The sequence below is a fragment of the Chelonoidis abingdonii genome, chromosome 6 (assembly GCF_003597395.2).
Source record: "Chelonoidis abingdonii isolate Lonesome George chromosome 6, CheloAbing_2.0, whole genome shotgun sequence".
NCBI lineage: Eukaryota > Metazoa > Chordata > Testudines > Testudinidae > Chelonoidis > Chelonoidis abingdonii.
The window spans coordinates 35,742,672-35,756,225 of record NC_133774.1 but is presented as its reverse complement, the minus strand read 5'-3'; the positions used below and the strand labels follow the sequence as shown (position 1 = coordinate 35,756,225).

General features: G+C 39.1%; 1 protein-coding gene across 3 annotated transcripts in view; it reads left to right on the top strand.

Moving 5' to 3' along the window:
- Window positions 1–13,554, top strand: part of LOC116818249 (chondroitin sulfate proteoglycan 4-like) — a 79,394-nt gene that overhangs the window by 13,621 nt on the left and 52,219 nt on the right. For 2 of the 3 annotated variants that reach the window (XM_032769019.2, XM_032769017.2), the window contains exons 2-5: window positions 2,369–2,532; window positions 4,606–8,175; window positions 9,201–9,671; window positions 11,369–11,545. In XM_032769019.2, coding sequence (XP_032624910.1) covers window positions 2,369–2,532; window positions 4,606–8,175; window positions 9,201–9,671; window positions 11,369–11,545 — 4,382 coding nt within the window. The remainder of the gene's footprint in view (window positions 1–2,368; window positions 2,533–4,605; window positions 8,176–9,200; window positions 9,672–11,368; window positions 11,546–13,554) is intronic. The other variant, XM_032769018.2, reaches the window with a different exon arrangement.

Below are 13,554 nucleotides of genomic sequence, written 5' to 3'. Positions count from 1 at the left end.
AGATATGGTCCCAGAGACATTCAGAAGGTCACCTCTAATGTGGTTTTAGCCAAAAAGCATACTGAAGAGGTTCCTCTAGAGGAACCTGACTGCTACACTATAATAACATGCTTCTTTCATGGGTGAAGAATCCAAACACAGACAATGCCAGGACACTGTAGGTGGTCCTGGCTCGAGTAGCGATTTAGCCATGGATAAATGCCTAGGTTGATAGATCCGTTTGCCAAGTTAGCTGCCTCACCCACAACTATGGAGTCGAAGGCTTGGCTTGTAAAAGGCAAAATTTATAATCCCAAGGAATCTTTTGTCAATTCTTCTGTTATTTCCACTCAGATATTTCCCCCCCGGTGGTTCACTGTGAGGCATTTTTGATCCTGTGCTACCTCTAGCCTAGTTGTTCTCTAGTTCATCCAGGAAGATCTAAATAAAGGTATTGCTCTGTGCACAATAAAGCTTACCCCAAGAGATGTGGTGGGTTCTCCAAGACTTGGAATCTTTAATCAAGATTGGAGGTCTCTCTCAAATCTATGTTGTAGTTCTGCCACAGGGTATCAGGCTTGGTGCAGGAATCACTGGGTGAAATTCTATTGCCTGTGTTAGGCATCAGGTCAGACTAGATGATCATAATAGTCCCTTATGACCTTAAAATCTGTGAAAGATTCAAACTTCAGCAATAGATTTCCTAAGGGAGTTCATTGGTAGGACTCTAGTCAAATCCCGTACCATTGCTCCTATTCATTAGGGGTTTTAGGATCTAATGTAGCAATAGAAATATAACTCCGCAGAATCTTAATACAGAGATTGAAAGCCTCTGCATTTCTCCAATTGAACTTCTCACGGCCCATGATATTATACTGCTTTCCTAAAATCTAGTGTGGCCATAATAGAAGGGGTGATCTTGTGATTAAGACATGGGAGGGGACTCGAAATAATCTAAGTTCATTTTCCAACTGTGGCATAGACTTCCCATGAGTCTGGGCAAGACACTTAATTTCTCTGTGCCACAGATTGCCATCTGTATAGTGGGGGTGATAGTATTTCGTTTCTCCATCTCTCTTGCCTGCTGGGTAATAAACTCTTCAGGGCAAGGGCCGTGTTTTACAATGTGTTTGTACAGTATATAGCACAAAGGTTTCCTTGCCTTGGTTGCTGCCTCTACACGCTATCATACTACAACTACTGCTACTATTATAGTGATTAAGAACAGTTCCCTCATCTATCCAATTCTCTTGACCCAATATTTCCTTTGAAAAAGGGAGGTGCTTACATTCCTCTATTATTAGAGCAATAATATTTTATCTGTAGAGAACAACAAAAACCAAAAGGTCAGGAAAACTGCTTTTGATTTTTCAGGCACATGTTGTATGAGAGACTCTAGTCTAAGGCATCCGAGTCTATTGTCCATTTACTTGCCTTCTGTCTACGGCGTGTTTACGGGAAGAGGAACTCCTGTCCATTCAACTCCAAAACTTATTTGACTAGATCAGTTGTTTTTCAACTCTTTTATTCTGCAGATTATTTCATTAGAGAAAGAGATCATTTAGTGCAGTACTTCTCAACCAATGGTCTGGGGCCCCCTGCAGGCCTCGAGCAGGTTTCAGGGAGGCCTCCAAGCAGGGCCAGCATTAGACTTGCTGGGGCTCCGGGCAGAAGACTGAAGCCCCCCCGCATGGGGCTGAAGCCCAGGTTCCTGAGCCCCGCCACCCGAGGCTGAAACTGAACCCTGAACAATGTAGCTTTGTGGGGGGCCCTGTGGCATTGGCTCCCAGGCAGTTGCCCTGGTTGCTACCCCCTAATGCTGGCTCTGGCTTTTATATGCAGAAAGCCAGTTATTGCGGCACAGGTGACTGTGAAGTTTTTATAGCACGTTGCAGGGAGGCCGCAGAAAGAAAAAGGTTGAGAACCTCTGCTTTAGTGGACTACATAACTTCCTGAACTCCCTCCTTACTACTAAAATCTTTTCTGGAGATTGAGAACCACAACCCTAAGTTTATGCCCTCTTTGGTGTTGTCTGCTTTTGCTGTAGAACTAAGTACAGTGATGATATAAAAGTCTTTCCACTGCTTCTCTAAACATTAGACGTAGGGCCAGCAGTGTGTTTAGCTGTTGGCCACAAGGTTCTCAGTAGCATTATTTCTCGAATTTAGTATGAGCTAAGATCAAGTGTAGTATCTACCTAGGATTCTATTGTGCACTGCACCAGCTGTCTGGATTGGTGTATTCTAGCACGCAAAAATGGACATTTAATTCTTACTATTCATTTTCGGATATAGTAGATACCCAGTGTGTGGGTGTGTATGGTAAGGATGAGGAGGCATTTTGCAAAAGTACATATATTGTAAGTCTCTCTTTCTTTTTTTTCTTTTAGTATCATTTTATGGTGATAGCTACGTGGAGCTGAACATTGCAGAATCATCCACTCGAACATCACTGCAGTTACGATTTCGAACCAGCAAGCCACATGGATTGCTTTTTCTTGCAGCTGGAAACGACGATCATTGTTCGGTGGAACTGCACTCAGGATATTTACAGGTGTGATTTTTTAATTATAGAAAATAGAGAGCACAGGTACTGGTTTGCCTAGTGTTTGTCTTTGGAGTCATAGCGGGACCACGAAGTCATCTAGTCTGACCTTCTGTACATCATAGGCCACTAAACTCCATGCAGCCACCTCTGCACCTTGCCCAACAACCAGAATTAGACTAAAGCACTACAGTTCTCAGGAGACTAAACCATTGTGTGTTACAAGCAGAGAAGAGGAGGGACCAATGTGTACCAATGCTTGAGGCCCGTGCAATGGCAGGGAATTGGTAAAGTAAGATATATTGTAAAACCTCAGAGTTAAGAACATCACAGTTATGAACTGACCGGTCAGTCGCACGCCTCATTTGGAACCAAAAATTAGCAATCAGACTGGAGAGACAAAAAACAAAACACAAATACTGTACAGTACTGTGTTAAATGTGAACTACTGAAAAAATAGAGGGAAAGTTTAAAAAAAGATTTGACAAAGTAAGGAAATTTTCTGTGCTTGTTTCATTTAAATTAAGATGATTAAAAGCAGAATTTTTCTTCTGCGTAGTAAAGTTTCAAAGCTGTAGTAAGTCAATGTTCAACTGTAAACTTTTGAAAGAACAACCGTAGTATTTTGTTCAGAGTTACAAACATTATAGAGTTACGAACAGCCTCCATTCCCGAGGTGTTTGTAACTCTGAGGTTCTGCTGTACCCAGATAATCGTGGCAAGTGAACCACATCCATGCTACAGGGGAAGGAAAAAACTCTGCAAGGTCTGACCAGGGGGGAAATTCCTTCCCAACCCTGAATATGGCAGTCAGTTAGACCCTAACCATGTGAACAGGAGCCAGTATGCCAAGCATCTATGAGAGAGAATGCTAGGTGCCACCTCAGAGCCCTGATCCTGCCTATCTGATATCCTGTCTCTAGCTACGGCCATCTCTGATGCTTGAGAGGAAGGAGACAATCCCTTCCCCCACTCCCAGAGTATACTGAAGTGAAAATTCCCTTCCTGGCCCCACAGGTGTCTAGCTGAAGCATGAGATTTTAGGAACATAAGACATAAAGGGACCCCCAGAACTGTCAAAGGCAGCCCCCACAGCACTGCAGGCAACCTTGTTGTACAGTCCCATTCATACTTTTATCAAGAACTATCTCTTAAAACTGATTGAGTTGTTTGCCCCCACTACTCCCAGAACTTCACTCCTCTGATGGTTAGCAACCTTCGTCTAAGTTCCACCTAAATTTATTCATGGCCAGTTATTACCCATTTGTTCTTATGCCATGCCAACATTGTTATTTAGCTTAAATAGCTCTTCTCTGCCCTGATATTTATTTCCCTGATAAACTTATAGAGAGCAATTAAATCCCTTCTCAGCCTTCTTTTTGCTAGGCTAAGCAAGCCAGGCTCTTTTAGTCTCCTGTTATAAGATAGGTTGTCATTCCTGTGATCATGCTAGTAGCCTTTCTCTGCACCTGTTCAAGTTTTAATTAATCTTTCTTCAATTTGGGTGAGCACAATTGTACACAATATTCAAAATAAGATCTTACCAGTACCTTGTCCTATCGCTACTGGAAATATCTCGCCTAACATGTGCTAAGACTGCATTTGTCTTTTCCACAGACGTATCACATTAGTAGCTCATAGTCATCTTGTGATCAATTTATATACTTGTGTGTCTTTCCTCCTCTTTCACTTTCAACTGTTGAGCTCCCAACTTATAGCAGGAATTCATGCATGACCTTGCACTTTATGCTCACCTTGGGCTCTTGTAAATTTTGGTCATAGCAGAACTGGAAATAGTTACTTCCTGGGTTTGCATCTGACCGAGACTAAAATTGTGTTGGCAGGTAAACCTTCCCAAAATGTCTAATGGGTTTTGGTTTGGATTTGATGTGGTAGTGTTAGCAAATCCATAAAAATAATAAATACATTTGTGCTCATAGTTTGAAAATGCAGCGATTGAAACTTAAGTTGAGCAGCTGTTAAAGCATTAAGTATTACTTGTTTCTTTGAGACACACACAATTAATTTAATTATCATCCATGCACTTTCTGATTTTCATCATTAAAATTTTATCTCTTACAGTTGAGAATGAACTTTGGAGCAGGGGAACGAGTGCTGCATTCTCAACGGAGCTCCAGGCTAAATGATTTAGCCTGGCACCTGGTTGAATTATATCATGAAAATGATAATGTCACACTGGTACTTGATAAACATTATAGAACTAGTACAAAAATGCCTGGGATTCTATATCAATTAAATATTGAACGTGGACTTTACGTTGGTGGGAGCGGTACCCTTGATGTTCCTTACCTTGATAGAGCACTAACCAATTTCCGAGGATGTATCGATGATGTGTTATTCAATCAGCATGAGATCTTAACGTCCCTGAGACCTTATCCTGGGTTCAGAAATGTTTATGAAGTGTCACTAGGATGCAGTGATGAATTCTTTGCAAGTGAAGATGAGCCTATCAGTTTCTTTAGTTCCAAATCCTATGTTTCTTTCCAGCTGTGGAATGTCCAGGGTGAAGGATGCTTAGAGTGTGCAATACAGACCTCAGCTCAGCGAGGCTTGCTGCTTTATCATTCTGGACGAGCAGGAGATTTCATTGCAATGGAAATTGAGAATGGACTAATTAAGGCCCATATTGGAAAGAGTAAAAGTAGAATGCAGCTTTCTTCTCTTAAGTCAGTCAGTGATAATAAGTGGCACTCCATTGAGTTAAAATTTACCGCACAATATTTGCAGCTGATGTTAGATGGAGAAACAGTGAAAACAACACTACCTTCCCATAGCAAGATACCCCTTCTTAAAGGGCCACTCTTTGTAGGTGGTGTAGATGACAGCACACGGGTAGAAGTGATAAAGTTAGAGCTAACCTCAGTTTCTGGAAAATATGCCAGAGGAGGATCCTTCAAAGGTTGCATAAGAGACCTGAAAGTCAATTCAGAAAAGAGATCATTAAAGAATGTTCTAGTTACAAAGGACGTTTCAGCTGGATGCAAAACAGAGAATTCTTTTAAGACAAATTCTTTTGTAGTGACAACAGAAAAGTCTCCTCTTGTAACAACAGCCTCCACTTCTGTCAATTTTCCTGAAATTTCCAAACCCCAAGGCAAAGACGATAGTGGCCATTTCTTGGTTCTAAATAACTTGATTGTCCCAGAGGGTGGACAAGCTCCACTTGAATCTAAACATATTAAAGTAAATTTAGAGTTTAAGAAATTAGGGGTTCGTCAGTCACAGATCTTTTTTAAAATAAAGGTGCAGCCCTCTCATGGTTACTTGAGGTTAGGGGTTGAACCAGAGCAGGAGAAGGGCACGTTTACAATGTTAGACCTGTGGCAAGGAAGAGTGCTATATGTCCATGATGGTTCTGAGGACACTTACGATAATTTTACTCTTTCCATTTCTGCCAGTAGTAAAAAGGACATACCTCCATATCTGCAAGGACATGAGCAATATGTTTTTAGGATTACCATCACTCCGACAAATGATGTTCCTGAACTTATGCTCCCTGAGGGAAACGTATTTCTTTTGTTAGAGAACTCAAAGAAACGCTTGACTGCTGACCTGATAAAGGTTTCAGATCAAGACACAGATTCTGCCAATCTCAGTCTTTCAGTACTTGGAAATCTGAATACAGATGCAGGATTTTTAGAAAATTCCAAGAATCCCGGGAGAGCCATTATTACTTTTTCTAATGAGGACTTAAAAGAAGGCAACATTTTCTTTGTCCACACTGGGGTCAAGAACTCGAGAATTGTGCTGCGAGCAAGTGATGGAGAGAAAATGAGCAACACAGTTGTGTTGCGTGTCATGGCTGTTCCTTTGGATTATAAAGTGGTCAATAACACAGGAATAAAAGTTCTACAAGGCAATGCAACTTTGATCACACTCAGCCACTTGGCAGTTGAAACAAATGCCATCCAGCAAAAGATGGAGATACGATATGAGATCACAGAATCACCCCAATTTGGTGAAATTCAAAGGCAGCATTCTAGCAGAGAGTGGAAGCAAGTAAACATTTTTTCTCAGCGCTCTATTGAGCGCAGCCGTGTGAGGTACTATAGTATTTTCAAAGCATTGCAGCTGGAAAATGTTACAGATCACTTTAAATTTAAGGTTCACATTGGAAACACAATCAGTGATGAGCTTATGTTTCCAATCACAGTGAAATGGTTGAGGTATAATTTATTGAAACATGTTCCTCTAGAAATTGAAAAAACAAAAAAGAAATGTCTGAATTCAGATAATCTTTTTGCTGTGATGATGGATATAGAAATACCTGAAAATGAACTTAATTATAAGTTGTTGTCCTTACCCAAGAAAGGGCAAATGCTCCTTAAGAACCAAGCCTTGAAAAAAAATTCAACTTTTAGCCAAAAAAGCATTATAGACCATGAAGTAGAATATGAATTAATTAACAGACCCCATGAGAACACTCAGGATTCATTTAGATTTCTAGTTTTTACAAAGTATTTGGAGTCAAATGTGTATGATTTCAAAATCAACATTAAAGCAGAGCTGACAAGCATTATTTTGACAAACAATGGCTTGACCATAACTGAAGGTGAAGGAGCGCTAATAACAAAAAGCAGATTGTTTGCACAAACCATGGATAATAAGGCCTTTCAATATAAAGTTACAAAGAGTCCTCAACATGGGAAATTAAAACTCATTAACTTTTCAGATTCACCAGAGAGTAATGATAACCTCACCACTTTCAGTAACCAAGATATAATGGCTGAACGCCTTATGTATGTCCATGATGACACTGAGACCATGTACGATGAATTTCTTGTCGTAGCATCCACCAGAGAATCAGGAGAATGGGTGAGCTCTGCTGCTGGAACAGAACCTTTATCAGCAGAGATAAGATTTAATATTACTGTTGAGCTGAAGAATGATGAGAAACCAGTACGTGTGGTTGATAAGGTATTTCATGTGGTTAAGAATGGGCAGCGCTTATTGACCTTGGCAGACCTATGCTACCATGATCCTGATTCTGATTTTGATGACGGGCAGTTGCTGTACACTAGGCGTGGCATTCCTAATGGAGACTTGACTCTAGTGAATGATAACACTCATAGTCTCTATCAATTCAAACAAGAAGACCTGGAGCAAAAGCGAGTCCTATTTACACATAGAGGTGCGGATTATGGGCGCTTTGTGTTATTTATAACTGATGGCAAACACTACACGTCTTCTCTTCTAGAAGTGAGTGCTTCAGATCCCTATGTTAGACTAGCAAACAATACAGGCTTATTGGTCCAAAAAGGAAAAGAGAGAACTATTACAACAACTAACCTTAGTGCCATCACAAACCAAGACATTAGAAGGGATCACGAGATTACTTATGAGTTATTCTTGTCTCCAAAACATGGAAGAATCTTTGTAAATAATCTAGCAACAGATTCCTTTACCCAACTTGACCTAAAAAGGGGACATGTGATTTATAGGCATGACGACAGTAACAACCTGGTTGACACATTTAACTTTACAGTTTATGCTAAGGATATCCACCAGGATGCTGGAATGCATGTTCGTATGTACTTGGAAAGCCATCAACGTCCACCAAAGATTGTACACAATAACAATCTCTTAGTTGAAGAAGGAAAACCAGTTAAAATCAGTAAGGGGAAATTGCAGGTGAGTTAAAATTTAGCTTTAATCTTCTATGTGTAATGGATTTTCTTCTTTATTCCTGTTTCCCAGGCATAGCAAGCCCTTTTAATGTCTTGGTTCCACAAAACCGCCATCTTTAACGTAACTAACTTGAATTATTGCTAGATATTAATTTTGAAGAGTAACTCCAATTATGGTATCCGCACTTGAGAATCTGCTGGCCTCAATGCAGAAAGGGTTATAGACTTCAGGTAGCCCCGCACTCTGACACTAGCATTCCTCCATCACTAGAAAGAAAAAACAAATCTATCTGTTAAAATAAGACAGAGACCATAGGCTTCGATTCCCTGCGTACTTGAAAAAAATTAAGTTGCAGAGACACTGTATTTATCAACACTACAAGAAAACCAGACAGTTTTAAATACATTTATCAATATATTTGCAGTTCACGTTTAATGGTAGGTGAACCAATAACAAATATTGGGGAGGAAAACTTAAACTGTATCCAAAGTATTTGCTTAAATACAAAGGGTCTGATTGGAGCTATACCAGTTACACAAGCTGAGGATATGGCTTGGAGTTTTAAAAGCATCAGTTCAGAAGCATTAGCTTTGGCCTATTCTGTTTAATATTTTTCTCTGCATCTATTGGGATCATTTTCATCATTAAAGTAACTACCACAAGGAGGCTCATGTTGCACATTATTGTGCTGATTGTGAAATCACATTCCAAGCAGCATTCCACAGTTTTTAGATAATTAACTCATGATGTTTTTTGTTTTTGTTTTTTCAGTTGAGAGATCTTATGGGACATGTTTTGGGTTTTGAAACACTTTCTCATGCAGTATTACCTAACATACGTAACATAATACTGGAAATGCATTGTGCTAGACATTTGCAGATGTTTATAAATAGAGAATTCCAGCCAAATGGATGGATAAATAATCCATGATTTACTGTCCCAGCATTAAAAGTGAGAAATTCAGAATAGAATTAAAGAAATTGGCTTGTTTTTGCTTTAATGACTTTTTGTGTGTGTGTAAATTTAAGGTTGTACATGAAAACAGTTCTCCATCAGAGATAGTGTTCACATTAAGGGCTCTTCCAGTGCATGGATACATTCGGAAGTTTGCATCAGAAGAAGGTTACCTTGGTGCAGAACAAAAGCCAGTTTTGACCTTTACCCAGCAAGATATTGATGATGGCAATGTTCAGTATGTCCAGACAGTTTCTGACCAGCTACAAGACCATTTTTCGTTGGATGTGACCAATGGCATTCGAGTGGTCAGTGAAATAGAAATCTCTGTAGACATCATCCCTAAGCTGATTCCATTAGAAGTGCAGAACTTTACAGTAATAGAAGGTGGTTCTAAAGCCCTGGTGGAAGACTATCTAAAAATTTCTAATCAGCATTTCACTGGACTCAGTTGTGAATTTATCTTAGTTGAGCCACCAAAGAATGGGCATGTTGGAAACTCTCGCTTTCCTGGAGTAAAGTTAACCAAATTTACCAAAAAACAGGTAATGTGACTATGGTAAGCTTGATCTAAATGTCAATCCTTTTTTTGTTCGTGTTTTTTTTTTAAATGCTGATAATTATTCGTATTGCAGTCACACCTGCAAGCCAGGGTTCCTTTGTGCTAGGCACTATACAAGCTCAATAAAGGACAGTCCTTTACCTGAGGAGATTACTGTCGATGACAAGATGAAATGGGGAAGGGAGAATGAAGGAAACAATGACAGGTAGACATGTTTTTATATGCCTGCAGCTGCAAGATACAAATAAGATATGTCACAATTCCCTAATAGGCCCTATTTAGCCATTACTAGTTGGCAGTTTCCTGCAAAAGTCATGGTAGAAGTAGCAGGATTGAGGGGGAGGACATCGTTTTTCAGTCTAGTTCTGAGTGAATGTCAAACTAGTGGCAAGGAATAAACCTTGGATGTGCTTAGTGGGGAAGTGGACAAATATCGGCGTTGTTGGTGGAGCAGAGAACGTGGAGATTACATGATAAGATACAAGTGGAAATAAGTTTTGTGTAGCCTTAAAAGGCTATGAAAAAGGTCAGAAAGCCAGTTGAGGGTCTCAAAATCATCTGTTTTTAAGGCCAGAACAGACCATTATAATGTTCTAGTCTGGTCTCCTGCATAACAGTGGGGACATTATTTCACCAAGTAATTCCTACATCAAGCCCATACTTGTGGTTGTGCTAGAAGGTGTTTTTAAGAAAGACATTCAATCTTTATTTAAAGACTTCAAGTGATGGAGAATCCACCCCATCTGTTGGCATGGGGCATGAGCAGGAGTTATGGCAAGATGTTTTCTGATTCACTAGTTTCAAATAATAATGATTTGATACTGCAAAATAAAGTACTGATGGTTTGCAAAGTATTTTCCCCTTTCAAAAATCTACACCAGAGTTACAGGTGTTAGATGCATATAAAAACATATATATTCCTTAATATGCTTACTTGAAAGTAAAGATCCACATTATGTATTATTTTGATATGTTATATTCCAGTGGGATAACTCCTGCCCAAACATGAATATGTATGATTTTATACTACTTTTCAGACTCCTGAATATAGTAAATTGTCTTAAATGGCATGAGATGTAATAAGCCAACAATTTAAAATGAGTAGAAGCCTGCCAGGTATCTTACATTGCCAACGTAATTGAGGGTCATTTTACATCTGAATGAAAACTGTCTAATTTGAAGGTTTCAATATTTAGCTTGTTTCAAAATGCATAAACTGAAACGTGTTAACCTTTGAAAAATGTTAATGAATATAGATTTTTAACTTTTATAGCCCAAACACACAAATTTGACTTTCAGCTGCAGATAGTGATGTCTTAAGTCATTTTACCTCTTCTATATAAAAATGAAACACTTAAGAGGGTTCACTTTTGAAAATCAGTTAACAGAGCTTTAGCTATTTTTATATGAGTTCTTTGGGATTTATTGGTTTGTCTTTGACCTTCTGATACAGTTGCATATGTGCCTCACTATATCTGAGGTTATTTCAGAATAACCAAATGCCTATATGCAATCTGATATGCTAGAAATAGAAGAGTGTGGATCAGTGGGAGAAGAATGGGGTCATGAAGGCTGAAAAAGAATTATTGCAGAGCTGGAATGGTTGAATGCTTTTTTTTTTTAAATTTCAAAACATTTTTTATTTTAATTTCTTTAATTTTCAGTCCATTTATTTTTCAGGTAGAGCAAGAATTAATCTACTATATTCATGATGACAGTGAGGGGGTGAGTGACAATTTTACTGTCATAGCAAATAACACAGAACTGTGGAAACAAAGTTTGCCCCAAACTATATTTGTGACCGTTACGTCAGTAAATGATGAAACTCCTGTAATAAGTACAAACAAAATACTTAGGGTAAGTTCTTCATACTTTCGTCTTTATAATTTTAAAATCTTCATTTTTAATCTAACATTATTTTATAGGACTGTAATCACACAGAATAGAGATAGATATGTGTAAACCTGGAAATATATTCTATGTACTAGAAGCCAGTTCTGGTGCTTAAATACCATGATGATAGGCTCTGTAGATAGAGTGGATACTATGACAATTGTTTGTACATATGAAATCGGATCCTGGCTCTTGCTAAGTTTGTGTTGTGCTGTCCTGATGGTGCAAAGCAGACCTTAAACTCACCTAGAGGCTGGCTGATGATTCCTTTTGTCTAAGAGGAATCCCTGAGTGGCCTAGGGCCTTATAGCTGGATCTGTGCCACTACCTCCTCTTGGCCTTGACATGAGACACATGGTGGTGAAAGGTGTATGGGTGGAGCACTGCTGTCTTTTAACATTCCCTGCCAGAAGTAATGGCAACTTGGATGAAGTTACTAGCCAGCATAAGTCAGAGGAGTCCTGAGGCATTGGCCTTTGGCAGGCTTCAGGATTGAGGGACCATAAAGGCGGCTTCAGATTATTTTTGCACCATCCCTCGGATTCTGTGCCTAGCACCTCTGAACTATTCCTGGGGATCAGGTCCATTGAGATTAATTCTGCTTTTTGTCATATCTCTGCAGCGCCCACTGAAGTCAGTGGAGATAGCATAGGGGTAAGAGAACAGAATTTCACCCACTTACTATGCTTTAGGGAATTGACTAAGTATCTGATATTTCTAATAGGAGACATGAAAGTTTCTCTCAGAAAACGTATGCAGATCTTTTAGAAAGTCCTAATAAAAATTATAATATTGTATTATACAGTGAGGGTCCAAAATAGAACCACTCCTCACAGTATTACTAGAGAGACTGGAGCTACTACTGTCTGTTACTGTAGGTTTGTTGGGTTGTGGTTGTTAAATATGAATTAAAGATAATATTCTGAAACACCCAAAGTCTGCTTTCTTTGTATAGTTCCCAAAGAACTTGTGGAATTGAAGATTGTAGAATTGGTCTGTTTTTTTCTCGTAGTAACCATAGATAGCATTTAACCAACCATTCTATCTTGTAAGGAATAAAGAATGGTTTCTTCTCATCCCTGTTTTGTATTGGTGTGGCTCCATTCGCTTCAGTGGTATAATTCCAGATTTACATAAATGTGAGAGGATTATTCTCTATATTACAACAGTGCCTGCAGGCTGAAGCCCTCTTATCCTAGGCACTGTAAAAACATAGGAGATGATCCTGTCCTGAAGACTAGATGACTGGTGACTAAAACAAACATAAAGGGGTGAGGGGTGGGAGCACAGATCATAAAATGATATTGATTGTCTTGAAAAATGGTGGTCATGGCCTATCAGCTGTCTAACAGTAAATGAGCTGCAAGTTTATTGTAGGCATGACACCAGAGAAGAGTTTTTTAAAGGAGGAATTTGAAGGAGGATAATGTTAGATATTTACATAGTGCATCAGCCCTAGTATAGTACAGTGCAATTTACAAATTACAACATTTAAAACATGTTTGCATTTAATCCTGAGTATGAATGATATTTGAGTATTGTGTAGACAGATTGAGTACTGTAGGGATTACCACATTTTACCATCATCCATAAACCTTTTCACAGAAGAAAAAAAGATTATATTCTCCTCTTCCCGTTACTGTTTTGGCAGTGTTGCGCTTCACAGTGATGGCATTTACCCACTGCAGGCATCCATCCATACTGCAGTGCACCATAGATATTAGGCTTTTAAACCATGCTGAGTCCTGACAATTTGGCAGTTTTCTTAAAGGAGTCAAGTATTACACAATAAACTCCTGCAGGGGAGGATAATTATCCACTGGTGGGGTTCTTCAGGCATCAACACAGTGGGTATTAACTGTAATCTAGTAATACACCCAGGGGAAAGATGTCTACCAAGACTTCTTCCTGATTTCTCTTTCCTTGCGTATAATTGCAATGAAGAATTATCCTTTGACAGAATTGAGACCCAG